The sequence below is a fragment of the Ochotona curzoniae genome, unplaced genomic scaffold (assembly GCF_017591425.1).
Source record: "Ochotona curzoniae isolate NIBS_2020 unplaced genomic scaffold, NIBS_Ocur_1.0 contig_2321, whole genome shotgun sequence".
Lineage (NCBI taxonomy): Eukaryota > Metazoa > Chordata > Mammalia > Lagomorpha > Ochotonidae > Ochotona > Ochotona curzoniae.
The window spans coordinates 23,068,583-23,096,163 of record NW_024465421.1 but is presented as its reverse complement, the minus strand read 5'-3'; the positions used below and the strand labels follow the sequence as shown (position 1 = coordinate 23,096,163).

Here is a 27,581-nt window from a genome sequence, read left to right as displayed (position 1 = left end):
AGCCATTTTTTAAAAATGTTTTTCTTATTTACCTCGTTCACAGGGGCAGTGATGAGTTTGGGATCATCAGTGATGGAGGCAGGGCCGAGAGCCAGTGGAGCAGGCAGAGCTGATGTGGCGACTGATGCCAGGTGTTGGGTGGAGGGGTGAAGTGGATATTTCTGCTGGACACTAAATAGTAAGTAACTTAAGTGAACTAAATTTCAACCTAGGTGAAGCCCCAGGTTAACTGCCATCCCAGGTCCCCCTCCCCCTGAATATTCCCCTCAGCGGATTCTATAACATGGTCATCTGGTGGTGGTCCTACTTGGAGAGTTGCAGTTTGAAGCTAGAACAGTGAGGATCTCCCCCCACACCTGCCCAACTTCTCCCTACCCTGACGTACCAGGAAATCATGTTGGGAACTGAAAAGGTCTTCTGGTGGGATCTTTCTCCCAATCCCCAGTGTGGCTTCCCCTTTAGCAAACTGGGCAGAGCTGGTCTCGGCCATGATTCTATTTAGTTATATTTTTATTTTATTTTACTGTGGAAATGTATATAAAAATCAAAAGGTAAATGTCTTCTGTTTGCTGGCTCATTCCCCAATGTCCATAACAGTCAAAATATCCAGGATGAAGCCAGGAGGCAGTCTCCTATGTGGGTGGAAGGGGCCCAAACACTTGTGCCGTCTTCTGGTTTTCCTTGCAGGGAAGTTGGATCAGAAGTAGAGCAGCTAGGACAGAAAGCCACACCTATGTGGGATGCTGGCATTACAGGTGGTAGCATTACCTGCCACACCACAATGCCAGCTGCCTATTCTCAGCCTTTTAATGAGCTATGTCACATAAAATATTGCATGTAGCACTATGCCTAGCGTATAGACGGTACTTGCTGTACCAGTGTGGGCTAACCTCTGTGGCATGGAGTCAGTGTGACACTGTACTGGTGGGAAGTGTGGGGAGCAGGCTTTGGAACATCTTCCTGCGTAGTCCTGTCCAGCAGCAGATCTGCCAGACTCCCCTGAGATCACAGTGGGATGACTGCTAGCACTTCTTACATTCCTGTTTGGATAAGACGGAATTGCTTTTTACATTGATAGTTTTACCCTGAAGCTATGAAAGAAAGCACTACAGGTTTTAGTGGCCTTTTCTGTCAAAGGGTAACTGATAGAAAGAGTGACCCCGGCACCATAAGTCCATGTTGGGTACAAAGGAGACCCGGGAGATGTAGACTGACAATGCCACAGGCACACACGAGCAGAGACGCAGGATACTCTGAGGAAGGCTTCAGGGCAGAATCAGTACCACATTGGGCAACGTGAAAAGGGCCTGCACAGTTTAACTTAAAGTAATAGGCCAGAGGACATGCCACAGGTGGGTAGGGACTGATAAGCATTGAGGAAGAGTTTGGGTGTCTGAGCAGTACAGTCTGAAGTTCAGCACCCTGCTAAGAGTTTACCACGGACACAGGTAGCAGCTGGTGGAATGAGCAGACTCTCCACTGTTTTAAGACATAAGCTTTGTACATTTTTTTAAAAAGATTAACTTATTTTTGTTGGAAACAATATGTAGAAAAGAGCTACTGAATTAATGTACAAGGTAAAGATCTCAGGAATAATTAGGTATATGTACACAGACAAAAAAGGAAGCCATTTACCACAATAATATTTTTTAAAAAAACTTAAAGAGCAAATTACATTTATAATTCCTATGGAAAAAAATGAAATGAAAGTTTGTTCCTAAATTAACTTTACTTAAATTATGAGTAAGTTTCCAGAGGGATGCTGTATTTCTGGTAGAGGCTTTCATCATTTTTTTTAGTGAGTTTTTAAACTTTCTCAATGTGTAGCACAACATAGTGAAAAATAACATTCGCACCTCTTGTCTTTCCAGCTCGCATTTGCTCTCACCCTTTGTTCTGCTTGGCTGCTATGACAAATCTCTCCAATTTCTTCTTATAATTTTTCCTAACTTTTAAAAGATTTATTTATTTATTTGTGTATTTTTATTGGAAAGTCAGTTTTATGGAGAGAGAAATGTCTTCCATCCTGTGGTTGACTCCACCAGTAGCCACAGTGGCCAGAGCTGAGCCTATCCGAAGCCAAAAGCCAGGAGCCTCTGCTGGGTCTCCCAAGTGGATGCAAGGTCCTAGCGCACTGGGTGTCCTCCACTGCCTTCCCAGCCCGCAAGCAGGGAGCTGGATGGGAAGTGGAGCAGCTGGGACACAAAGTGGCACCCATAAGGTGTGCAAGGTGAAGAGTTAGCCATTAGACCATTGCGTTGGGCCTCATAATAATATTATTATTAAGCAAACTTGTGGTATTGATATTCATGAAATTACCTCAATTCTTTGACCAGACTATTTGAGCGCAATGATGTCTTACTGTCACAGTGGCTGCAAGTGGCTGACTCAATAATTCCTCAACTGCTAAAGGGCGATAATGAGATCAATGGCAGCCTGAAACACCCGGCTGGTTGCGACTTAATAAATATTCGCGGAACCCCGTGCCAGGGGTTCTGAGCGGAGATCTCAGGTGCGGGGCCGGGGACCGCAACGGGGCGGCGCGGGATCCCGGGCCCACGCCACTTCCGCTTCCGGCCGCGGGCGCGCGGGCCTCGGACCGGCGCCAGGAGGGTCTCCGGGCAGGATCCGGAAGCAGGAGGCGTCGCCGGGGAGCGGGGTGCGCCCGGCTTCACGCCGCTCGGCGCGGTGCGGGCTCCTCGGGGCGGCAGCTGGCGGCGGAGCCCGAGGCGGCGGGAAAATGCCTCAGCGAGGTAACCGGGGAGCGGCTTCCTCTTTTGGTTTATTTGATTTCTTCGGAAAGCAGAGCGGTAGAGAAGGAGGGAGGAAGAGCCTCCATCCACTGCTCCACTCCCTCTTGGGCAGCTCTGGCCGGGCTGGTCCAAATCCAGGGGCCAGGCGCTTCCTCTTGCACCCAAGGGTGCAGCGTCCCAAGCACTTGAGCCATCCTCTACTGCTTTCCCGCGTCATTATCAGGGAGCTGGATCGAAAGTGGGGCCGCCGTGATTCGAACCAGCTGCAGTTATTCGTAGCCAGCAGCTTCGCGGTTTCTGGGGACTGGTAGGAACCTGTGGGGCCCAGTGGACTGGCTGGGCTCCATCTTTTACCCCACTCGCAGGTACATTCAGAGCCACAGCAGAAGCCCAAGTGCTTAGAGAGAGGCTGCTGGCGTGCTCTGCCATCAGCGCGCCTGTTGCAGGTGAACCCAAGTGCACATGGGCAGCCATGTCCAGGGGCCCAGGGCTTTGGGTGTCCTCTACTGCCTTCCCAGGCCACAAGCAGTGAGGTGGATGGGAATTGGAGCAGCTGGAACTTGAACCTGTGCCTATATAGGATGCTGGCCCTTGAAGGTGGAGAAATGACTAATTGAACCATGGTGCTGTGCCCTGCCTGAAAATTTAAGGGAAATTTTGGCATGTCCTTCTAATTCTTGCTTCCTAGATTTTCTTTACAGTGGAGATGAGATAGTAAGCCCACTGGTTATGTCTTTAGGTGATCTCCAAATTCCCGAATGGTTGAAATTTTCTCTTCTAACCAGCTTGTTGTAGATTTTTAAGAAAGGATTTATTTATTGGAAAAGCAGATTTACAGAAAGTTGAAGAAACTCAGAGGAAGACCTTCCATCTGCTGGTTCGTTCCCGATGGCTGCAACAGCTGGAGCTGAGCCAATCGGAAGCCAGGAGCTCTTCCGGGTCTCCCACGTGAACGCAAGCCATCGTCCGCTGCTTTCCTAAGCCACAAACAGGGAGCTGGATAGGAAGTGGAGTAGTGGGGACGCAAACCAGTACCCATACGGGATACTGGCACTAGAAGGTAGAGGATTAGCCAGCTCAGCCATTGCGCTAACCCCCAAATTTTAGTTGTATTTATTTTTACTTTAAAGATTGAGACACAAAGAGAGAGTGCTTCCATGGTTGTTTCTCCAAGTGACTGCAGTGGCCAGGGCTGGCCAGACAAAAACCGGGGGCCTTGGAACACGTTCCAGTGTTTCTGCATGTGTGGTAGAGGGTGTAAGTATTTACACTGTCATCTGCTGCTTTCCCAGGCACGTCAGTGGGCAGCTGGGTCCAAAGTGGACCAGCTGGAACACAAAGCAGTATGCCAGCTTCGCAGGTGTGGCTTAGCTGTTGTAGCACAATACTGGCTCCTGGGTCTTTATTTTCAAGGTTAGGTCATTGACTAGCACTTGACTGCTCTTACCTGTTGTAGTTAAACTGAGTAATACAAGAGAGAGACAAAGTGCCTGGCAGTTGATTTTTTTTCTTTTTTCAGATATACTTATTTTTTATTGCAAAGTCAGATATACAGAGAGGAGGAGAGACAAAAAGGAAGATCTCCCATCTGATGATCACTCTCCATGTGACCACAATGGTCAAAGCTGAGCTGAGCCAAAGCCAGGAGCCAGGAGTTTCTTCCAGGCCTCCCACACAGGTGCAGGGTCCCAAGGCTTTGGGCCGTCCGCGACTGCTTCAGATTGACACAGCACCGGCTGTTGCTGTCACTTGGGGAATGAACCATCCGATGGAAGATCTTCCTTTTTGTCTCTCCTCCTCTCTGTATATCTGATTTTCCAATAAAAACAAATAAATCTTTTAAAAAGATACTTATGTTTTACTTGAAAGTTAGAAAGACAGAGGAACAGATATACTTCCATCTGCTGAGTCATTCCTCATTGGCTCCAACAGCCAGAGGAGCTGGTCTGAAACTGGGAGCTAGGTCTCCCACGTGGGTGCAGGGTCCCAAGGCTTTGGGCTGTCCTCCACTGCTTTCCCAGGCCACAGGCAGGGAGCTGGATGGGAAGTGGAGCAGCTGGGTCTAGAACTGGTACCTATGTGTGGTGGCAGCACTGCAGATGGAAAATTAACATCCTAAACCACCATGCCAGGCCCCCAATTGATTTTTTTAAAAGACTGATTTATTTGAAAGGTAAAGTGACAGAAAGATCTTGGATCTGTTGACTTATTCTGCCAATGCCTGGATAAGACTGAAGTAAAATATCAGGGATTTCTTTTGTGTCCTCCACATGGAGGAACAGGAGCTCAGTGCTTCATTCATTGCCCTCTGCTTCCCAGGTGTATTAGCACGACACTAGATTTTAAGTGGAGTATCTGGGTCTTGAACTGACACTCTGAAATAGGATGTTGTTGTCATAAACAGTGGCTTACTTCCCTGTGGCACTACTGGCAGTTGATTTTTAGAGGGAAGGCTTTTTTTTTTTTACATTTTTTCTTTCACAATAAATACAAGATGTGGGGATCTGTTGCAGTGGCTCAATTGGCTAATCCTCCACCTTCAAGTGCCAGGATCCCATATAGGCGTTGGTTCATGTCCCAGCTGCTCCACTTCCCATCCAGCTCCCTGCTTGTGCCCTGGGAAAGCAGTAGAGGACAGCCCAAAGCCTTGGGACCCTGTGCCCGTGAGGGAGACCCAGAAGAAGCTCCTGGCTCCGCATCAGCTCAGCTCCAGCTGTTATGGCCATCTAGGGAGTGAGTCAGCAAATGGAAGATCTTTCTCTGACTCTCCTACCTTTTGTAAATCTGCCTTTCCAATAAAAATAAATCTACATAAATAAATACAAAACAATAAGGTTCATGTGAGTTTATTATTGATATACCTTTTTTTCTGCCCACAGTGCTCTTAGAAAAAAGATCCTTTCATTGAGTTTTGTAGCAGACCAGACAGGCTTCGATTGTCAAGGCTGGCATCAGTGTGCTGGACACAAGAGCCAGACTGTTAAAGCAGAATGATGGTGGTAGAAGTGAAGGTGGCTGAGCACCTTGATCCTGTTATCAGAGCTCTGTGGGAGACCAGGGGGCCTGGGACCAAGAGCTCCAGTCAGAGGGAAGACTCAGCTCCACAGAAAGACAGCCTCAGGCCTGAGAGTTCTTGCTGGCACTTCCGGAACTTCCGCTACCGGGAAGCAGCTGGACCCCGTGAGGCCGTCAGCCGACTTCAGGAATTATGTCGTCTGTGGCTCAGGCCAGACGTCCACTCCAAGGAGCAGATCTTGGAACTGCTGGTGTTAGAGCAGCTGTTGACCATCCTACCCAGAGAGATGCAGACCCAGATGCAGAAGCACCATCTGCAAGACCTCGAGGAGGCTGTGGTCCTGCTGGAACACTTGCAGAGAGAGGCTGGAAAGGCGAGGAGCTCGGTGAGAGGACACACTACTGACCTGGGCAGCGGGCAGGTTGAGGTTGGAGACACAGAGGTGGGGTAGTTCATTGCTAAACAAGGTGACTCATGGCATTGTTTTCTGGTCCTAGAGGACAGCTGAGGGGAGACTGAACTCATGGGCCCACAGCTAAAGTCACTCTAGGTTTCTGGGATCCTGGCAGAGATCGGCCTTAAAGAGAGTTGTTTGTTTTTGTGTGTATACTTTTTGGAGGCAGGATGGATGAGGGTGATGGGCCAAGTCCGCCTTGACCAACATTCAGAATCTTAGAAGCAAAAATAAGGGCAATAAAAAATTGGGATGGGCGGTGGCTGCAAGAAAGGGAGAGCACCTAGAGTCCAAAGTAAGGACAGTCCAGAAGGAAAGGTGAGCATCCAGGGAAGCCTGTAGGGACAAAGTGGAGAACGGGGAAGCTTGGAAAGAGGCAGCTGTGGGGAGATGCTGGGGAAAGGGTCCTTTTTGCGGGAGCCTGGGGGATGGTAGCTTGCCTTCTGGCTCCAGGCCTCCCAGGAAGCCAATTGTCCTCTTCTTTTTTCTTTTTTGCCTATTCCTGCTGTGTCCCCATTTTCCATGAAAACCTTTGGCTGTGGGGATCTGACTAACAGGAAACCTTTTTTATTCAGTTCCTTAATTTTTAGGGAAGGTTAGCAGATGAAAAAGTACTAAGGCAGGGATTTAAGAGAAAGGCTGACAGAGTGGCATGAGCCTCGGTGGCCTGCCTCTTCAGCCTGCTCCTGCTGTCCTGAGCTGGGTTGCATGCTGTGTTGTAGGGTCAGTAGCTACAGCCTTTTGCCTTTCGATTTCTCCAGATTGGTGGAGAGTTCTTTGTGGGACATTAGTGGGCCAGTTTGTTCAAATTCTTTGGTCACTGTGTGCAGTTTCCCCTCTTCCTAGTCTGGGCTGCATACTGTGTCTCCCTTTGTCTTCACCTGACTCAGAAGTAACGAGGATGGATTCATTTCTAGGCTACAGTCGGTGAGCTGGGAGAGGCGGCAGCACCCTTGGGAGAAACAGCTGAGGTCTCAGCCTTCCAGTCAGAGGCATCTGAGACTCAACCTGTAAGCAAGTCCCTAGATGGAGAAACTTGGAATCCATACCAGCGTCAACAAGAACAGCTGTGCAGGATTACTGAGAAAGAAACTGAACCTGTTTTTGAGAGAGGTAAGGAGCTATGTGAAAACTTCCTTCTCCTGAGATCTACGATAGTACTTTTTTCAGCCAGGATTTTATAGGTATTCTCCAGGTACCCAGCTCTGGGGAGCTGCACAGCCTGATAGCAGGCAGCATGTCCCACCAGGCAGTGGGAGAAGGTAGCAGCCATTGGTGAAGGTGCTGTTTGTCTAGAGGATAGAAGCCGCTAATCACAGAACCTGGTGCTTGTTTGGAAACTTGAGAGAAAGGGAAGGAAACAAGAAGGCTTGCAGCCACACTGTCCATGTGAAATACAGAAGGAATTGTGATCAGAAATAGGTGTTTAAAAAAATGATTGGGCCCAGTGTGGTGGCCCAGCGGCTAAAGTCCTCACCTTGAACACGCTGGATTCCATACGGGTGCCCGGTTCTAATCCCGGCAGCCCCACTTCCCATCCAGCTTCCTGCTTGTGGCCTGGAAAAGCAGTCAAGGATGGCCCAAAGCCTTGGGACCCTGCACCCGCATGGGAGACCCAGAAGAGCTCCTGGTTCCTGGCTTTGGATCGCCACAGCATCGGCTGTTGCTGTCACTTGGGCAGTAAACCATCAGATGGAAGATATTTCTGTCTCTTCTCTCTATACATATCTGACTTTCCAATAAAAATAAATAAATCTTTAAGGAAAGAAAGAAAGAAAGAAAGAAAGAAAGAAAGAAAGAAAGAAAATCTGCTGTCCTGGCACTGTGCTGGGTCAGAGGTCCCCAGTACATCCCAGACTTGCAGAAACAGCATTTTCCAGAGGAAGCTGAGGCCAGAGGCTCAGGGCCAGAGGCTCCATGTGCAGTGTTCCTCTGATAGCTCCTGCTCTTGATCCACCAGCTGTAAGACAAGTTTTGCAGTTGAAATATTGTTTAGCAGATGGAGTGTTTTGGACACTAAGTACCTCTACACAAGAAAAAAGAATAAAAAGTAGGGGAGGGTGTTGTTCAGAATGTGAAGACAGCTGTATACCAGGAGAATAAAAGGCAAGAGCTTCATCTCTTAGGTATTCACCAAATGTCCCAAGGGCCTAGCCTGGCAAGACCTAGGAACCGGGTACGTTGGAGTCTCCTACAATAGTGGCAGGAGCCCACATGCATTGGCCATTTTTCACTGCTTTTCAGGATGTTAGAGGGAGCTAGATCAGAAGCGAAGCAGCCCAGGCATGAACTGGCACCCATTATGGGTACTGGCGTTACATATGGTGGCTTAAAGTGCTGTGTCCCAATGCCAGCTGCTCCTAAGCTGTGATGAGAATAAAAGAATTTTTTTTTTCTCCCAACAGATAGGAACAGTCAACTGTGGCAATGGCAAATGGGTCTGGAGCTGGTAGATACTTGGTTATTAATTGTGGAAAGGCCACTTCCCAGTACCACACACAAGACTTGTAAAGGTGTCACAGCCATACTGACTGGCTGGGGATTTCTATGTTAGAAAAGAGCTCAAAAGTTTCACAGAAATGAGACGTCTCCTCTGGCCCTTTTCCACCCACAGCTGCGCCTGCTCAGCAGATGCTAGCCTTTGCCGAGCAGACAAACACTAAAGACTGGCCAGTGGCGCCCGAGCTCGTCGTGCCAGAGTCCCAGGTGAGCTGTGCTTAGCCACCTTCCTCTGCTGCCTGTGACTCCTAGTGCCCAGGGGGGACTCAGGTCGTGAACTGCAGATCATCTCTGGGAAGATGAGCACCGCCTAAGATGATTGCTAATCTATTGCTTTGTTTATGTCTCCTCATTTTTACAAATACATTCATGTGGGGCTTAGTGATGGAGATGTGTCCCGAAAAGCAAATTGCTGAGTGATTTTTCATTGTGCAATTGTTGTAGAGTGCACTGAGCCACATTTAGTTGATAGAGATAAAAAACTTGATGAAGTCTTTAGATAAGAATCAAGAAACGGGGTAAGCAATAGATAGACAAGGTTGCTATTGATTAATATGACATACTGTCTTAGAATAAATTTTTCTTAGCAAAAAGAATATATGCTGTAACAATATTTTAAATTAAAAAATCACTAGAAATATAAATGACAATAGTGAATGCAATGAATCAGTGAAGTCATTTTCATGATCAAATGTCATGAACCTTATGTAGTTGTGTTCCTGTACATCTGACAGGAGAGCATCTCCACAGATACTTAACACATTATACTGTGACAACGACAAGCAGTAGAAAGTGTCCAGCTCAGTATGACCTGAGGGGACCCTTGTTTTGCTTGTGGTCTCCCATTGATTGAAGCACTGATATGCAGCATATGAGTGTAATTATATACTGTTAATTCCTTCACTTTCTATCCAGGTGGTCAGGCTGCTGCTGTAGTGGTAAGTACTGAGCCAGAGTCCATTCTCTTTCTCTAGAGCTTGTTGTGTTTTGAAGAAGTGGCCGTGTATTTTTCCCAGGAAGAATGGGAGTCGTTGGAACCCACTGAGAAGGCCCTTTACGTTGATGTAATGCAGGAGAACTATGAGGCTGTCGTCTCTGTAGGTAAAGATTGTCCCTGCCCTTTATGTAGAAGTTGAGTCATCTGTTCTGTTCTCACCTTCCTGGGCATAACCCCTTATGGGAGCATCCCTTCTTCTGTTAGCTGATGGTTCTCTGGATGACATGAAGGAGAGGAAAGATGCTTCCAGATTCCCTGGTGAGCTCTTGCCCACTGCACATCCTCTTTTCTGAGTCCGAACATTCTTTATCCCTTCCTCCTACTTCCTGCAAATTTGTGCTCATGTCTTTTCTCCTTTTGGTAAAGGGCGGCCCCATTTACCCAATATTTCAGGCTGAATAACTTGGGGTCATCCTTCGCTGTGATAGTTCCATCATGCCTTCCAGCCAGTGTATCACTACTCCTCTCAACTCCACTGTCAGAATATCGCTTGGGTGCAGTTGAGCCTCAGCCTCTTGCACTGCTAACATCCTGGTCTGAGCCAGTCAGATGCGATTGTTGGTTCCCTAATGATGCCTCCTGCTTCTGCTTTTGCCTACCAGTCTGTTTCCTACATGGCAGTCAAAATTATCTAAAACCTTGATGAAATCATTATGTTTCCCCATTTTAAAAGCACTGCATGGCTTCTTATTTATATTCAGAGCCTAGGGCCCTTCATGAATTGATTGACACTCATCTCTATTCACATTTCCTGCCATTAAGTGTTTGTGTGTCCTCTTAAGAAACACTGATCTTGCCATGTTTGACCCTAACCAAAAACATTGTTGTTCTTTTGTTCGCTTTATTTGGCGCGTTAAGTTCCTTGCTCACTTCCTTTTCAAACATCTCTATGTCTTATGCAATTCAGTTTGTTTATGTCACTTAAGGGAAAAAGAGCAGGTATCTTTCTATGAACTTGTGCATACGAGAGATTATCACATAAGATACTGACTTCTGGGAGCTGATAGATGCTTCCCTTTGATTTAGAATGGAAAAGGGCCACATAAACCCTTGTAAAGGTATCTTGTCACTATTGAAAGAGTAGGGTCTTCTGTGTTTTAGAAATGAGCTCGGAGCTATTTGTAGATGGCAACGAGACGTCTCCTCTGGCTCTTTTCCACCCACAGCTGTGCCTGCTCAACAGATTCTAGCCTTTCCTGAGCAGACAAACACCAAACACTGGACAGTGGCGCCCAAGCACATCTTGCCAGAGTCCCAGGTGAGCTGTGCTTTTAGCTCCTTAGGGCTGCTCAAGCTTGGCTTCATCTACCTATCCCCGCTACCCAGCTTCCCCAGCAGATGTCCTGAGGTATATCATCCAGATGTTCTCTCCTGGACAAATAAAACTAGCAAACAGGAATTCCTGGCTCCTCCTTTTTTGCCTTCTCACATTAAAGAAAAATCATATACTATTAATTCCTTCACTTTCTATCCAGGTGGTCAGGCTGCTGCTGTAGTGGTAAGTACTGAGCCAGAGTCCATTCTCTTCTCTAGAGCTTGTTGTGTTTTGAAGAAGTGGCCGTGTATTTTTCCCAGGAAGAATGGGAGTTATTGGAACCCACTGAGAAGGCCCTTTACGTTGATGTAATGCAGGAGAACTATGAGGCTGTCGTCTCTGTAGGTAAAGATTGTCCCTGCCCTTTATGTAGAAGTTGAGTCATCTGTTCTGTTCTCACCTTCCTGGGCATAACCCCTTATGGGAGCATCCCTTCTTCTGTTAGCTGATGGTTCTCTGGATGACATGAAGGAGAGGAAAGATGCTTCCAGATTCCCTGGTGAGCTCTTGCCCAATGTATAAACTCATTTCTTACCTGAAAAAACTTTTTGATCCCTTCTTCCCCAAATCTGCTCTTCATTTCTTTAAATCTTATTGTAGAACACCACTGTAACCCATTTCTCAGGGCAGAAACTTGACTTGTCATCCTTTACTCTGCTTTTGCTGCCATACCCCACAAATCCTCTTTTTGGAAAATTATTATTATTGTTTAAATTATTTAAAAGGCAAAATTACAGAAAAAGAGAGATCTTCCATCTGCTGGTTTACTCCCCAGATGGTCTCAATAGTCAGAGCTGAGCCTATCCGAAACCAGGAATTAGGAGCTTCTTCCAGATCTTCCTCATGGGTGCAGGGTCCCAAGGCTTTGGTCTTGTCTTCCACTGCTTTCCCAGGCCACAAACAGGGAGCTGGATGGGAAGTAGAGCAGCCAGGACTTAAGTCAGAGGCCATATGGCATACGAGCCCTATTGGCTTAGATTTAACCTGCTATATCAAGGCGTCACCCCTACCCCACCCCCATTGATGCAATTCTTAGCTTCATTTTCGCTTTATATTCTGAGTCCGATCATGTGTCAGTGTGTCGCTCACTTCTCATTCTTGTCTAAACTGGTGTTATCCTGAACTAACTCAACATCTGTAGGTTGCTTGCTTCCTGGTGTGTGTGTGTGTGTGTGTGATTTTTTAAGGTTTTTTTCTTTGGGGGGGGGGAGAAGGTGAAGAGTGGGTAGGGAGACAGAAATGTTCCATCCACTTGTTAACACCCCGTTTGACTGCAATAGCCAGTGCTGGGTCAGATCAGAGCCAGGAGCCAGGAACTCTATCCTGCTCCCTTTTGTGGGAAGCATGGATCAAAGAACTAGGCCCATCTCCTACTGGTTTCCCAGATGCATTAGCAGAAAGCCAAATTAGAAGTAAAGTAGCCGGGACATAATTGGCATTCTGATATAGGATGACAGCATTGAAACCTGTTTTGCCACAATTCCAACTCCTTCATATTTGGTCTGTTGAGATTTAATTACTGATTTGAAAGGTAAAGAGAGAACTTCTATCCTCTGGTTTCACTCCCCAAATGGACAATGGCCAGGGGTGGGCCAGGCTGAACTGAAGGAGTCCAGTGCTCCATCTGAGTCTCATATGTGAGTGGCAGGGAGAGGCTCAGTCACCTGGGCCATCTGCTGCTTTCCCAGGCACATTAGTGGGGACCCACAATGGAAGTGGGGTAGTCAGGACTTGAATCAACAGCAGCTTAGTCTACTGTACCACAGTGCTCTCCCATGAAACCTAATTTTTTTAAATGCTTTTTCTCATTCTTTAAGTTTCTTGAAAACATTTATCACTTCTTGGTGTTATTTATTAGTATGTAAGCATCATTAAATCAGGGAGTTTTGTATTCATCACTGTAACCTCACCTGTAGTGTAGTGACTGGCACACTATACTGAATAAATATTTATTCAGTGCATGAGCAATGAATGCATTTCATTCTTAGTAATTTCTGTTTGGAAAAGGTACACCAAGTGATTTTGATTTGTTCCCATGGTTATATAGATCTGTCCTGCCGGGCCTAGGCTAAATCAAGGAGAACTAAGCAAGTTCAGTACAATGTGATAGCAGTGACTTGAGTGTGTGGTGCTTGATGCACTGTCTTTTACCCTGGCACCTTTACACATGATCTGATCCATCTTGAATCCTCTTAAAGAGCAGCTGAAATTCCCTGCAAACTCCAGAATTTGGTTTCCCCTGGGTCAAACATGATCTTTATGGCAGGAGAGGAGGAGTGTGCACTTTATTCCCATTCCCTGGCTCCTTGCCATTGATCTACTTCAGGTTTGTTTCTTAGTCTCTGTTTTTCATAGCAACCCATAAATGCAGTATTGAGACTGTCCTTGGGCCCGGCACAATGGCTCAGTTGACTAAATAATTACTTTGCAAATGCTGGGATCCCATATTGGTGGTGTTTCATGTCACGGCTGCTCCACTTCCCATCCAGCTCCATGCTCATGGGCTGGGAAAGCAGTAGAGGATGAACCAAAGCCTTGGGACCCTGGGAGGCCAGAAGCTCTTGGCTTTGAATCAGCTCAGCTCCGGATGTTGTGGCCACTTGGGGAGTGAACCAGCAGATAGAAGATTCTTCTCTCCATAAATTTGCCTTTCCAATAAAAATCAATCATTCTTAAAAAAAAAAAAAACCAAGCAAACAAAAACAAACCTGTCCTTGACTCTTCCTGACACAGTCTGGAATTGATGAATGAGTTTGATATTAGTTAGTCTTTGACATCATTGTCTCCATTTCACAGCCTTATTTGTGCTTCCTAAACCGAAAGTGATCTCCTGCTTGGAGCACGGGGAGGAGCCCTGGGTTCAGGGAGCCCTGGAGTTCCAGCCAAGTCTTGGGGAGTCTCCTACAGATAAAGACCTCGTGAGGAGAGGAGGTATTTGTGTCTTGTCGCAAATCTTTGCAAGAGCTTAACATTTTAAGATTTGAGGTATGTGGGGGGAGTGTGTGCGTTTTAGTTATTACTGAATTTTTCTGCTTCTGTAGTTTCTTGTTCTGGAATACAGATAGCTGATTTGTTTTTTTAAAAAAAATTATTTATTTATTTACTTATTTGTTGCTTATTCCAAAAGGATTGAAACTCAGAGATGACACTGAGAATTGTCAGCCTCCAGGTCTTTCTGAGTTACAAATACCATCTCCAGGAAACATGGCATCCAAGAAGGCCAGAGAGAAAGTTGTCCAGAAAATAACAGGCAAAGAAAATCATGGTGATGCACAGAGCGTGGGGAGGTGTCAGCGAGAATTTCCAGTGAAGAAAAGAAAGAAACGCTCCACCTGGAAACAAGAACTACTGAAGCTTATGAATCTTCACAAGAAAAACCGTGCTGGAGAGAAGCCTTTTAAATGTCAGGAATGTGGGAAAAGCTTCAAAGTTAGCTCTGATCTTATTAAGCACCAAAGGATCCACACTGAGGAAAAACCTTACAAATGTCAGCAGTGTGAAAAGAGGTTTAGATGGAGTTCTGATCTCAATAAGCACTTAACAACACACCAAGGAATAAAGCCATATAAGTGCTCATGGTGTGGGAAAAGCTTCAGTCAAAATACAAATCTGCACACACACCAACGAACTCATACTGGAGAGAAGCCCTTTACTTGTCATGAATGTGGAAAAAAATTTAGTCAAAATTCCCACCTTATTAAGCACCGGAGAACCCACACAGGTGAGCAGCCTTATTCCTGTGGCGTGTGCAAGAGGAACTTCAGCAGGCGGTCAAGCCTTCTTAGACACCAGAAGCTCCACCAATAAAGGGAGCTTGTCCTATGTCCTCAATGTAAAGAAATTCACCAAATGGAGACACTGGTGTGTGTGTGTGTGTGTGTGTGTGTAAAACACACGTAGATTCGTGAGGCATCAATGACTTGTCATTGTTCAGAAATGTGGTATAATGATTCTCAAATGGAATCAAGGTGGGCTATGCAGGGAATAGTTGTACTGCTTGCTGTCTTTTACTTGTAACTGTCAGAAGTCACTTATCCAGAGATGTGTTCCCAGAGCATTCTGAATAAGGGAAAAGGATGCTTGGGGAGTATGTCTCTGAAAAATTGGCAAAATCAGTTTTGAAGCAGATGCAGTTATTGTCTTCTGTGGTCACTCTTAAACACATATGATAGAAACATTTGTAGCTGGCCTTGTAAAACAAAAAGCACTAATATGTATGTTCATTGTGTATGTTTTACTATTCAGGGTAGCATGCTTACCAGTTTCAGGAATTTCATGGAGCAGAAATGAATTGTAATGCCGAGTGTTCCAAGAACAAAATTATTCTTTTCTCTTGTAGTCACTGTTGACAAAGGTGGACTCACTTGAATTTCTTCTTGAACTTTTTAGCTCTTTTGGCTCTTAAATTCTCTTAACACAATTTTTACTATGGTGAAAATCTATTTATCTCACCATTAGGGAATCTACCAGCTGAACTAAAAATGCACTATTTTATGGTTCTCATTGGTGGTGTTTGAAAATTGGATAACACCTTTAACGAGGACATATTGAAACGGGTAGGAACTTGTAGCCATGGGATATTATATTAGATGTAAAGAATTTGATACAATAAGTGAAATTAGACTGTTTACTTACCTCATAATGTCAGTAGGGTAAAGCAGCCATAAAAATGAGCACTTCCTAAAACCTGAAAGAAGATAGATTAATATCTCAGGCTTTTATTTACATTTTTAATTTGACTTCTGTTTGTTATTAAGAACATGAGTGCTTTTTTTTGGTTGTTTGTTTTAATGAAAAGTGTAATATGTGTATCCTGCAGGCAGGATTCTGTGGCTTCTTGCTGTGGAGACCTGGGCATCCAGGGAGGAGACCAGGTTCCTGATAGGAAAGGTTGGTTGGGTGAGGGAGGGCAAGCCCGTGTCTGTTGTTGAGTTTTACTGTACCAGGGTCTGCCCAGGTGTCCTTTCCAGCACAGCATTTAACAGAAGGCTTGTGAAATAACTTTACTGGGCTGCTGAAAGTCTGTTGCCTGTGCATTTTCTTACACTATCTATTTCATTATAACGGTGACTCAGGTATGTTCTTGTTAGGGATTTTAGGTGTATCAGGAAAGAGGTTAGAGAAATCATCTCTTCCAAATCTAATTTTTTTTTTTTTTTTAAAGAAGTACAGGGACTTAGTCGACCATATCACTAGAAAGCCCATGGCTGTCGCACAGCTGTATTGGGCAGGTGTGGAGGCCACCTTAGCAGGACATAGATGTTTTCTTTGCACAGCTAACCTGGGTGGTGCTGTTTTGAATCTAGCTTAAAAATGTGTTTGTGGATTTGTCACTGAAGCCCTCTTAGGTCTCCCATTTTCTGTATAAATAAGAAATAACACTCAGGGTTGTTGTAGAGATTCAATGGACTGATGAATGTACAATACCTGGGAAAGAGCCTGGCCCATAGTAGGTACGTGTTCAGGACGTGCTTTCTCCCCTGCTCCCAGTGAGAAGTTGGGCTAATTGATTATATTAAAGAAGCAAATGCTTCTGTGGCCATTCCAGCTCCATTCAGATGCTGAGTCCTTGTGGTTCCCTGAGTTGATTTGCTTTTTGGCTTCATGCTGTACATTGCTTGGCACAAGAGCTATTCATCTGTAGCTTTTAGAGGGTTTTTATTCTCTGAAATGAATTCTACCAAGTATTATTTCCTTCAAAAAAATTTTTTTTAAGATTTATATATTTTTGTTGGATAGTCAAATATACGGAGAGAAGGAGAGACAGAGAGGAAGATCTTCTGTTCGATGATTCACTTCCTAAGTGACCGCAACAGCCAGAGTTGCGCCGATCCGAAGCCAGGAGCCAGGAGCTGCTTCTGGGTCTCCCACGCTGGTGCAGGGTCCCAAGGCTTTGGGCCATCCTCGACTGCTTTCCTAGGCCACAAGCAGGGAACTGAATGGGAAGCGGGGCTACTGGGATTAGAACCAGTGCCCATATGGGATCTTGGCATGTGCAAGGTGAGGACCTTAGCTGCTAGGCCACTGCACCAGGCCCTGCCTACTTCTTAGCTGACACTTCTTTGCCTTAGACTCTTGGGACTCTTCCTCTTTTTTCAGGACTTACGTGGGGGTTTCTTTTTGGCTTTGCATTCATACAGTTTAATGAGGGCCTGGTATGCTAGGCACTGGCTTGCCTCTGAAGACATAACAGTGGGCAAGAGATAACGCATGCCTTCAGGGTTCTTGTATTTCAGCAAGCAGTGTAAAGGAGAATAAATTGTTTTTGCTTTCTACGGTAAGGGTCATGAGATGGTTTAGGCCATTGGTGTGGGCTGAAGCATTTATTTGTTAGTTCAGAATTCCAGTACTCTCCTTTCCTGCACAGAAGGTATATGGGAGGAACCTGGAAATCTCTTCCCAAATCCCCGGATCTGTCATGGATGTTTGCAGGAATGAGAAATAAAATGTCTGTTGTGTTAAACCGTTGAGATGTTGGTGCTGTTGTGTTTCTGCGGATAATCCTGGCTGTCTTGAAGGAGCTTGCTATGGCACTTCGGGGAAATGGCTGTTCTACCAAGGCTCGGGATCTTTTCCTCTTTCATTCCACCTGGCCTTTGGGCCTCAGGGAGATCTGCTTTCCTCTAGGTGTAGAGTCGAGCTGATGAAACACTGAAGGAAGATTTCGGAGCTCATAGTGCTCTTGAGTAGTAGATGGACAAGTCAACTGGACAGGCAACCACTCTTCTCTCCACCTAGCCTGTCCCACTTACCTTATTCGTCATTTCCCTTTGCCTGATGGCCCTGAAAGCGATGGAAGGACTGGGGAGAAGGGAAAGGGTGCCTGCCCTTCCCTTCAGGAGTGTGGGAGGCTTCAGAGAAAGGTTCAGGAACCACTCTGTCCTATCTTCTGTGAGTCGCACCTTGGAAGGTAAGAGCTAAGACAAGCAGATTTGTGAGGGTCAGAAGAGGGGGAGGTGGATGCTCTCGCTGGACCAGGAAGTACGGTCTAGGAGAGGCTTGGAGAGGAGTAGAGGCAGAAGAGAGCCAGCTGACTCCAGTAACAGCCAGTAACCATCAACACACTGACTCACCGCATCTTGGGCTAGGGATTTGGGGTCTAAATTGGAAAAATAGATTTGTGCAGTTTTGTCACAAATGATGTTTTTTTAATATAATCTTTATGTGGGTGATTAGGGCACACTGGGTCAAGGGCTACAGGAAAGTGGATAATACCATTGTTTCCACATTAATTTTTCCCTGTATCTGGGGTCAGGGGAGAAACAAAGGGAGAAGCCCCACCCAGCCTCCCACCCATCCCAGGTCCCCGACGTGGGGCGCGCTCTCAGGGCCCTGCTCAAGCAGTTTTGATAGTTCAACAGTTCTGAGTTGCTGCCAATCTTGCCACTCCGAACATGATGAAATCTGTTCAGAATCCACTGGCTGCCATAGTCTCTTCATGGCTGGGGTTCTGAGATCAGCAGTTCAGTTGAAGGGATCCCCAAAAAAACTTCATCTGAGGTGATCCAGACCTGATTCTTATATGTGCTTGCCAAGGACAGGCTCCGGCACAGTATGAGGATTACTTTATATATTATTAAAAAATTAATATAAAACATTTCTAAGATGATAAAATGATCAAAGTTTAACAAATAGACTATTTGGCATGGTTTACAAATGAAGGACACAGCCCTACATTTAGATATTAGTATTAAAGTTCTCACAGATATGCCCTCCAGAAACAACCAAATGATTTCTAGAAAAGCAGATTGTGTTTTATCTTAGTATATTCTGATAGCAGCCTTGCAGTTGTTCCAGAATTGCTTCTGAGAACCCTCTCATTCACCCAGTGCATAGCTCCTCCCATTTGCTTGCATGGTCTAAGGGCCACAGTGCTGGGACCATTCCAGACCCGAATGGAAGATTCCATTGAGCAGATGGACATTCAAGCTGGCATTGGAAAACCTATTATCCTCTGAAGGAAAGGCCAGGAGAATTTAGAATCAAACTAAAACTCTTAGAAATTCTATCAGTTCTGGGGCTGTTGCAGAATGTTGAATTGTTCTGGAAAGTCTGGTAGGAGGAATGCTATGCAGCAGCTTTTAAGTGGACAGTTTGGGTAGTGAAAGATTAAATTCCTTAAAAGTTTTCCCAAACATTAGCAAGTGTTCATGTGCATCTCCTGCCTTTCTGGTCGGTTCTCTTGGGACTCTGTTAATCAGCTCCTCTGCAGGGGCGGCCTAGACAGAGGGACTTACCTCTGAAGCTCCCGTACTCTTTCCATAGGCTTGCTTCTCTCCTGGAGATTGTAACCTTGGAAGTGTAGCCAAGTGGAGAATACTGAAGCGTTACCCATACTGTTTCTAGTGTTCCTGGCAGGAAGCCCTCCAAACAAGCATAACAGTGTATTTTTGTTATTGAATCTTTTCTACACTTTATTTGTGGTCACAGGAGCAGTGGCCTGGTATGACCGGAGCATCTACCAAAACCTGCTATGCACAGTATTTTTGTTGGCGGTGGTAGTGGTGAATCCTCCAGTGGACAGTGATACTGGGGCTATAGTCATGTGTTGTCTGATCAGCCACCTGTAAGTTTTCTTGCTCTTGTCTGGGCGGAGGATTAGAAGTGGAACAGTGGGGACTTGAAAGAAGTAGAGGCAGACAGGAATCTTACCTCTGAGTGTTCACCAGCTTCCTGCAATAGCCAGGAGTGGGTCAGGCCAAAGCCAGGAGTGTGAAACTCAGAGTCTTCCATGTGATAGCTAGCAGATATCCAGGCACCTGAGTCACCACTTGCTGCCTCCCAGAGTGTATGTTAGTAGGAAGCTGGAATTAGAAGCAAAGATGAGGGGGCCAACATTGTGGCATACTAAGTAAAGCCTTCACCTGGGGTGCCGGTATCCCATATGGGTGCCTGTTTAAGTCCTGACTACTCCACTTCCTATCCTGCGCCCTGCTGATGTTCCTGGAAAGCATTAGAAGATGGCCCAAAGCCTTGTGCCCCAGCGCACCCATGTGGTTGAGCCAGAAGAAGCTTCAGGCTCTAGGCTTCAGACCAACCCAGCTCCAGCCCTTTTGCTGCTGTTTGGGGAGTGGACCAGCAGATGAAAGATCACTCCATCTCCTTCTCTCTCTAAAATAAATAAATCATAAACCACAATGATAGCAAAAAAAAAAAAAAAAGACTCAAATCTAGGAATTCCAATATGGACAAATTTATTGTAAGAGGAGACTTAAACCTTTCTCTCCTTGCCATCCCTGCCCCCACCTTCTGTACTGTTCTTTCGTATGAAAATAAATACATTGCAAAAAAATACTCCTGGGATAAAAAACTCCTAATGTGGGTGTTAGTGAGCAAGATTACCTTCAAGACATGGAGGCACTATGCTTCAGGAATAGCAACAATGCATGCTGATGTTCACTTCCTGGGACAACCCAAACAGACCCGTTCCTTACCATGCCAGTCAAGATGAGGCTTCTCCCCATTCCCAGGAGAGAGCCTCCACCTGATGGAGCTCGTGCACTGCTGCCTCCATTCCCACCCACGTAGGCTCTGGTGTCTGTCACTGCCTTGGACCATCCAGGTCTCTGATCCCTGACCCCTAGCTTCACATCTGCATTGCAGCTTTAGAAGCTACAGTTGAATGCCCACCATTGAGTTCTGGAAACTTCACATATGGCAAGTGAGGTAGGCATTTGTTGTCTGCCTCCCAGCATCCAGTTTCCCTTTCTTCCCAAAAACTGATTGTGGGCGGGAGGGGGGTGGGGGATCTGGTAGGTTCCTGATCATGGATTCCAGGAGTCAAAAATAAAACCCATACTGAGTTAATAAGAAGAGGATTCTAACCCCTGGTGAGGTGATCGTTAGGATATAACCTAGGTGGGTCTCAATAGGACTTCTGTTGGGAATTCTAGTCCAGACTGATGATGGCTGTTGATGGTCATCTTGAAATTAGGAGAGAGGTGACCTTGGTGTGAAATCAATATCCTGGAAGTCAGTGGAGTGATATACATTCAGTCCCCAGTGGCATAGCAGCTTTAAAGTCATGCCTCACCTGTTCCCTGCAGCAATGCTGGGCTTCTCAGATGCATGAATTCATGCATTCGGTTTCTTTTCCTCCCTTCCTCCCCCCTCCTTTCCTTCCTTCCTTCCTTTCCTTCCTTCCTTCCTTCCTTCCTTTCTCTTTCTTAAGATTTATTTGTTCCTATTGGAAAGCCAGATTTACAGAGACAAGGAGATATCTTTTGGCTATCTATTGGCTCACTTCCCAAGTGGCCACAGCAGCCAGAGCTGAGCTGATCCAAAGCCAGGAGCCAGGAGCTTCTTCCAGATCTGCCAAGTGGGCACAGGGTCCCAAGGCTTTGGGCCATTGTCTGCTGCTTTCCCAGGCCACAAGCAGGGAACTGGACAGGAAGCTGGTGCTTGCAAGGCAAGGATTTAGCCACTGAGCCATCGCTGTGGGGTGATTCTTTGTTTTCTAAGCCAGTGCAAATCAATGTTTCTTTTAACTATAACTAGTAAGTATTGTAATAACAGATTTAGCGTAATACACATAGGGGATGAATAATCCTTTTATTTATGTACACTTACTTAAATGCTTATGGAAATAGGCAAATAAATTAAAAGAACAATAAGGAACTGCTTGTGAGCCTCATAAATTACTAACATTTGCCAATCTTATTTTGAAGCTGTTGTTGCCTTTGAAGTCTCTTCAAGCAGATCTCAGACTTTAATCTCACCCTATGTGGCTAGCTTGCCAGTGGCAGATGGTTCTTGATGCTGTTTGCCTTAAACTGTCTTTGAGAAAGTGTTGACTTTCAGCCAAGACCTTCTTTCCCACAGCAGTAAGGTTAATTGAGAGTCAGGGAGCTGCCTTTGCCGCCCCAGAGGGTGACCAGAACTTGACCCACAACTTCTGGCCTGATCTTGGGGAATTGCTTCATGAGAACAGCAGGCATCCCAGGGCCTCATGATGAGGGGCCCAGAAGGGATGCTCTGTGCCGTAATCCACCAGGGCGGCTTCTTAATCACGCAGAACTGTGTAACGTAGTGTTGTACTTTTAACAAGCCCCGGAGTGATTGATTCGTTAAGAGTTATGTGGCATCGGTTAACTGGGGGTTTTCTGGAAGCCTGAAGAACAAAATAATTATGATAATTACCCAGCAATTCATATAGGACATTTTCCCAGGAGCTCCAATTGTTCTTGTAGTCATTTCTTACTTTCTTTGATTTTACATTTTTCTTGGAATAATGTATAAGTGAATATTCGAAACATTAGCATTTTGTTATGTTTCACCTCAGCGGTTAGCATTCCTGGTTCTTTTGGATTAGCGCGTGACTATGGTATTTGGGGAACTGGCATGAAGAAAGATGACTTGGAGTTTAGAAATCCCTGTTCAGCTCGCTCTCTCCTTTGGCTTGATTGTGTCCTTTTCTGCCTTGGGTCCTCTTCCTGGGGTTTTTCTAAAGCAGTTGACTTCTATGTTTCAACACCAGAAATATCCTTGTCTTAGTAAATATGATACAGAGCACTGGAAAGATTCGTTATGAATCACTAATACTTGCTGTATTTATCATTTATAAAACTACCTAACCCACTAAGAGTTCTCTGCAGCTAGAACTCTGGGGCTGCAACTCACTGTCCCTCACCTGCAGCTCCCCAGGTGATTCCTACAGCACGTGCGGCCGGTCCTCGTGTTAACCCAGAGCGAACTCGTTCTGTCCTTATCTCTGCTTAAAGGTGCTTGCTTAAATCAGTTTGGAAAAATGTATGGTCTATATACTTATGTGGCATTGTTTTATGTGCTTGGAAAGCATGTTTACAAACATTGTTTTTTTGTTGTTGTTGTTTTAGTTTTGTTTTTTTGAGAATGCTGAATTTTAGATACAGGGGATATAGTCTAGGCTTCCTTCATTGCTTAAATAAGTAAGATGCTATCGCCTTCAATTTGACAAGCAATTGAATTTCCATTGTGAGTTTTTTGCTCTGCCTAAACCTGGACCACAACTCTGACTCTCCGAAAACAGAATAGGAAAAACATACTCTCCTTTGTTACATACCTGGATATTATTTTTAAAATATATATATAGCCGGGGCCCGGCGCGGTGGCGCAGTGGTTAAGGTCCTCACCTTGCACGCCCGGGATCCCATATGGGCGCCGGTTCTAATCCCGGCGGCCCCTCTTCCCATCCAGCTCCCTGCCTGTGGCCCGGGAAAGCAGTCGAGGACGGCCCAAAGCTTTGGGACCCAGCACCCACATGGGAGACCCAGAAGAGGCTCCTGGCTTCAGATCGGCATAGCATCGGCCGTTGCGCTCACTTGGGGAGTGAATCATCGGATGGAAGATCTTCCTCTCTGTCTCTCCTCCTCCTTTCTGTATATCTGTCTTTCCAATAAAAATAAATAAATCTTAAAAATATATATATATATGTATACAGCCAAGTTTTATTAAGCTCACTACTTTCTTGAAACATCATGTAGCGGTATAAAGACACGGCATGGACGCAGAGCATTATGGGTAGAGACAAGAAATCTAAGCATGTTTTTCATCCCATCATCGAGACACAAACCAAACCTCTAGAAAATCCATCAGCAGTTTAGCGTGTGAGCAGCTCTGTCCTGTGCTGTGGTTCTGTGTGTCCTCTCTAAAATTCAGGTCTTGCCAATGGGATAGCAGAAAGAGGGAGAACCCTGCAGAGGGTTTATCCCTCGGGAATGGCCCTGAGGGAGCCGGGCTCACTCACCCTTCATCCTGTGCCACGGGAGGGGACAGTGCTCATCCTCTCCTGAGGATGCAACATTGAGAAACCACCTGGGAAGCAGGAATTAGCCCTGGCCAGGCAGGACCCGCAGACTGTCCTGGAGCCGCCCAGCCTCCAGACAAGAAAATAAGTGTCTATCCTACACACTGCTGAGCTTCAGGCACTGTCTAACAGCAGCGCGGTGTGGGCCAAGACATCCAGCAGCTGAAGATTTTGTTTTGTTTTGCCTGTGGCCCAAATTTTTACAATTATCAACCTCAAAATGATCAGTTTGGGGTGTCTGAAGCATCATGACAAACAGCATTATTTAAAACCATAAAAAATATATAATAAAAGGATAATTAGGCCTGGTGCAGTAGCCTAGTGTCTAAAGTCTTTGCCTTCCATGCACCACAATCCCATATGGTCACTAATTTATGTCCTGGTTGCTCCACTTCCCATCCAGCTCCCTGCTTGTGGCCTGGGAAAGCAGCAGAGGACGGCCCAGGGCCTTGGGACCCTGTACTCACATGGGAGACCTGGAGGAGGCTCCTGGCTTCAGATCGGCTCAGCTCTAGCCAATGTAGTCACTTGGGGAATAAGCCAGCAGGCAAGTGGCCGATCTTTCTGTATCTCCTTCTCTAGCTATATCTGTTTCCAATAAGAAAATAATATTTTTTTTGTAAAAATAAATATTTAAAGAAAAGACAACCCAATTTTTAAATAGAGAATCTAAATACAGATTTCTCAAAATAAGCCACAGCACATGGAAAAAAATCAGTAGTCACCAGGGAGATGCAAATTAATGATATATGAGGCTCCACTTTATACACATGATCATGGTTATTTTTGCTTAAATGATAATTTACGTATTTATTTATCCATTAGTTACTTGAATGGCAGAGAGGATGAGAGGGATCTTCCATGTCTTGGTTCACTGTCCTGCAGCAGCTGTACTCAACCAGTCTGAGCCAGGGTCTTGTTTTCACTCAGGGTCTCCTACATGCCAAGTGCCTGGGCTGGCACCTGCTCAGCCCAGGCTGCATTAGCAAGCTGGAATCAGAAGTGGACCCTGGCACTCCCAGTTGAGATGTCTCCTTCTCAAGTGGTACCTTAACTACTGTGCCAGGTGCTAGCCGAGGATGGTTATAAGAATGGTAACCAGCGTTGGACAAACTGCTAGCGGGGTATACGGTGGTTCATTCCCTGCGGAAAATGCTGGCAGTTTCTCAAAAGGTAACATGGATGGCCTTGCACTTATAATCCCGAGAGAAATGCCCACTGATGTTCACAAGAACCCCTAACTAGAAGCAGCCAACATTCCAATCACTGATAAATGGCTAAGTAAAGTGTAGTGTATCTGTTCGGCGGAATACCATGCAGCAACTGCTGCCAGGAAGTTGATGTGTATGAAGTCACCTTATATGCTGAGTATAAGCACACACAGGATACTTTAAAAAGTTCATGGACTGAGACAAAAAGATAAGTTTATTAAAGTGCCAAAAAGGTAGAAATACATGCACATGAGGGGTCTTCATATACTTTATGAGAAATGCACATTGTGAAAATACTTTGTGTTGATTTCGAAGTATTTTTGCACTGAAGAGAATTTATTTGGTTCTATTTACCTATCATCTTTCTGAAGTATCCTTGTATAGGTTTATGTATATACATTTTTAAAGAATTCAGTGTAATTTATACATAGCAATTCCACATAAACTGTGTCATGCCGCATGCAAAATAAGCTGTTTGATTTTTTTTGAGACTTCACTCCTGTTGTTACCCACAGGTGTTTGGATATGCCACGATTCGTCCTTCTGTCCACTTGGCTCCATCTGATTTGTCTGTGTAAGTGTTCCCATGCAATTGTGAAGGATTTGTCTACTGCCAAAGAGCAGAAAGACTTTAGAGACAACACTAGAACTGGTTGTCAGTCTCATAGGCAGTGGGAATGATGACATTTTGTTGTGCTGTTAAGATAATGTGTAGAAAGCATCTAGATGTGTGCTTTGTGCTAAGTACCCAATTTATGAAAACCATCTCCAATCACAACTGTGGTCCCACCGCATCTTGTACTCTGCTGTCTCTCCTGGGTTCCGTGTCCAAACCTCTGCCTTCCCTCAGGATTTCTCTGCTGTTAGTCCTCCCAGTGTGTCTGACAATGAACTCGCTGCTTCCTCTCCCCATTCGATCCCTGTTTTCCCTTCTACATTCCCTATGTAGTTAGTGGTACAGTGGGGCACAGGGACAATTTTTATTTCCTCCTGCAGTGTCCCCAGACTTCTTGCCTGAAATTCCTCTTCTAACACTCCTTACGATTATAGCAGCTGAGGTCCCTGTGGCCTCCTGAAATTCCTTCCAACAGGATCGGCAGTGACCTGAATCCCTGGCTCACCTCAGCTGCGTGCCATGTTCAGGGCGGTGCTATGGAGGCCGGTTGCTCTCTCAGCTCCTTGGCCCCCTGCATCTTCTATAATCCAGACTTCCTTTGGAGAGCAAATTACTACATATCCTTCCAAATGTTTTCTTTCTACTCAAACCAGCAGAGTCAGCTTCTCTGAATTGCATCAGAGAACTCAGACTAGTGTCTAAACTGTGTACTCCAGCACCTGAATGCACTTGCTCATGTCTTCTCAGCCTTGACCAACTCAAAGTCAAATTCTTCTTTGTACCTCCGCGGTTTTAAAGTACAACTCAACCCAAAATACTCTTTCACTTACAGCTATCAGAAAGGAATTGGATTATCATAAGCAAAAATCTGTGAGATTGATGAGCTCTGTCCCTTTTCTCATTGGTGAAAATTTTATTGCACAAAGTCAACTGAACCATTCTCATGAAGCGAATGAGATGCCACATCCTACAAAAGTGGGAAAAGGCATGGCTGCCACTTACTGACTTGCCACTACTGTCAGCTACAGGGCACAGCATCCATTTTCCTCATTTCCTCCATCTAAACATGATTTTTCACATATTTCCCATTCTTCCAACTATAGGCTTAGTTGTGTCTCCCCATCTTTTTTGTTAGTCTTCTCTCAGGAATCAGTATTTAAACCAGCATGGGTCAACATCCTCTGAGGAAAAACGTGCAAGAACGTCTGGGAAAAGTGCTCAATCCATGAGTCGTCCTCATTCCATCTTCCTGCCAAGATGGTCCCGTACCTGTGCGAGACCTGGAGCTGCTGCAGCCGTGGCGCTCTCACTGCCTGAAAGTGCATCAGAACCCTCCAGGAGGAGGGCAGCGCGCAGGACGGCCCAGCCACTGCTCCAGCACTGGCTCAGCCCTGAAGTCTTCCTCTCTCCAGGCTTCCAGTTCCGTGAGTCGTGGTGTTTATGATTTAAGCCTGTCTGAATTACAAATTCTTGTACTTGCAGATAAAATGGTGGATTTGTATGCCAAGTTCTCTGTGACAACTCTAAATCTACAGATCAGCTCAGGCTTCCTGAGGTTAAGTAACTGACTTAGATCACTGAGCCAGGTAAAAGGTGCAGCCTCGCCAAGATACAACAGTCACACATTTACCATACACTTCCCACTTCTTCTTTCCCTTCCAGCCAGAAGACAAATGGATCCTAGATGGGTCTGATCGGTGTTTCTGTATCGTTTAGTAGCATTTGCAATAATGATATCATTTATCATACATTTGTTTCCAAACCAGGTTGTGAATCTTCAGAGCTGAAATCTTTCTAATGCAGTTTCTTACTGGGAATATGTTTTATATAAACTAAGTAGAATGTGTATTCAGCAAAGGTTTTTTTTTTAATAAACAAAGAAATAAATGTAACAAAAAGGAATGAAGCATATTAATGATGTGGATAAGCCTTGAAA

The 27,581-nt window shown here is 45.4% G+C and overlaps 1 protein-coding gene and 1 non-coding gene across 6 annotated transcripts; both read left to right on the top strand.

The window, feature by feature from the left end:
• On the top strand, window positions 1-27,222 carry LOC121151725 (putative zinc finger protein 75C). 5 transcript variants are annotated; one of them, XM_040973466.1, is made up of 12 exons: window positions 1-178; window positions 5,633-6,154; window positions 7,141-7,336; window positions 8,838-8,929; window positions 9,697-9,823; window positions 10,886-10,977; window positions 11,253-11,379; window positions 13,831-13,965; window positions 14,162-14,755; window positions 15,854-15,924; window positions 25,545-25,603; window positions 26,781-27,222. In XM_040973466.1, exons 2-12 carry the CDS (start codon window positions 5,744-5,746, stop codon window positions 26,803-26,805), a joined length of 1,929 nt encoding a protein of 642 aa, XP_040829400.1. In that variant the 5' UTR covers window positions 1-178; window positions 5,633-5,743; the 3' UTR covers window positions 26,806-27,222. The 5 variants fall into 5 exon arrangements, with proteins under 5 accessions (XP_040829400.1, XP_040829398.1, XP_040829401.1 ...); XM_040973464.1 differs by lacking the exons at window positions 25,545-25,603; window positions 26,781-27,222 and having other exon boundaries at window positions 15,854-16,175; XM_040973465.1 differs by lacking the exons at window positions 1-178; window positions 25,545-25,603; window positions 26,781-27,222 and adding an exon at window positions 2,727-2,753 and having other exon boundaries at window positions 15,854-16,175.
• On the top strand, window positions 8,029-8,257 carry LOC121152098. The gene has a single exon (XR_005883229.1).
• Window positions 27,223-27,581: the final 359 nt, after the last annotated feature.

Bases quoted from the DNA above. Each gene is read 5' to 3' on its own strand.
- LOC121151725 (XM_040973464.1), top strand. From the start codon at position 5,744: ATGATGGTGGTAGAAGTGAAGGTGGCTGAGCACCTTGATCCTGTTATC. The intron at 6,155-7,140 runs GTGAGAGGACAC...ATTCATTTCTAG, and splicing joins CTGGAAAGGCGAGGAGCTCG to GCTACAGTCGGTGAGCTGGG. The intron at 14,756-15,853 runs GTGAGCAGCCTT...TGTATCCTGCAG, and splicing joins GCACCGGAGAACCCACACAG to GCAGGATTCTGTGGCTTCTT.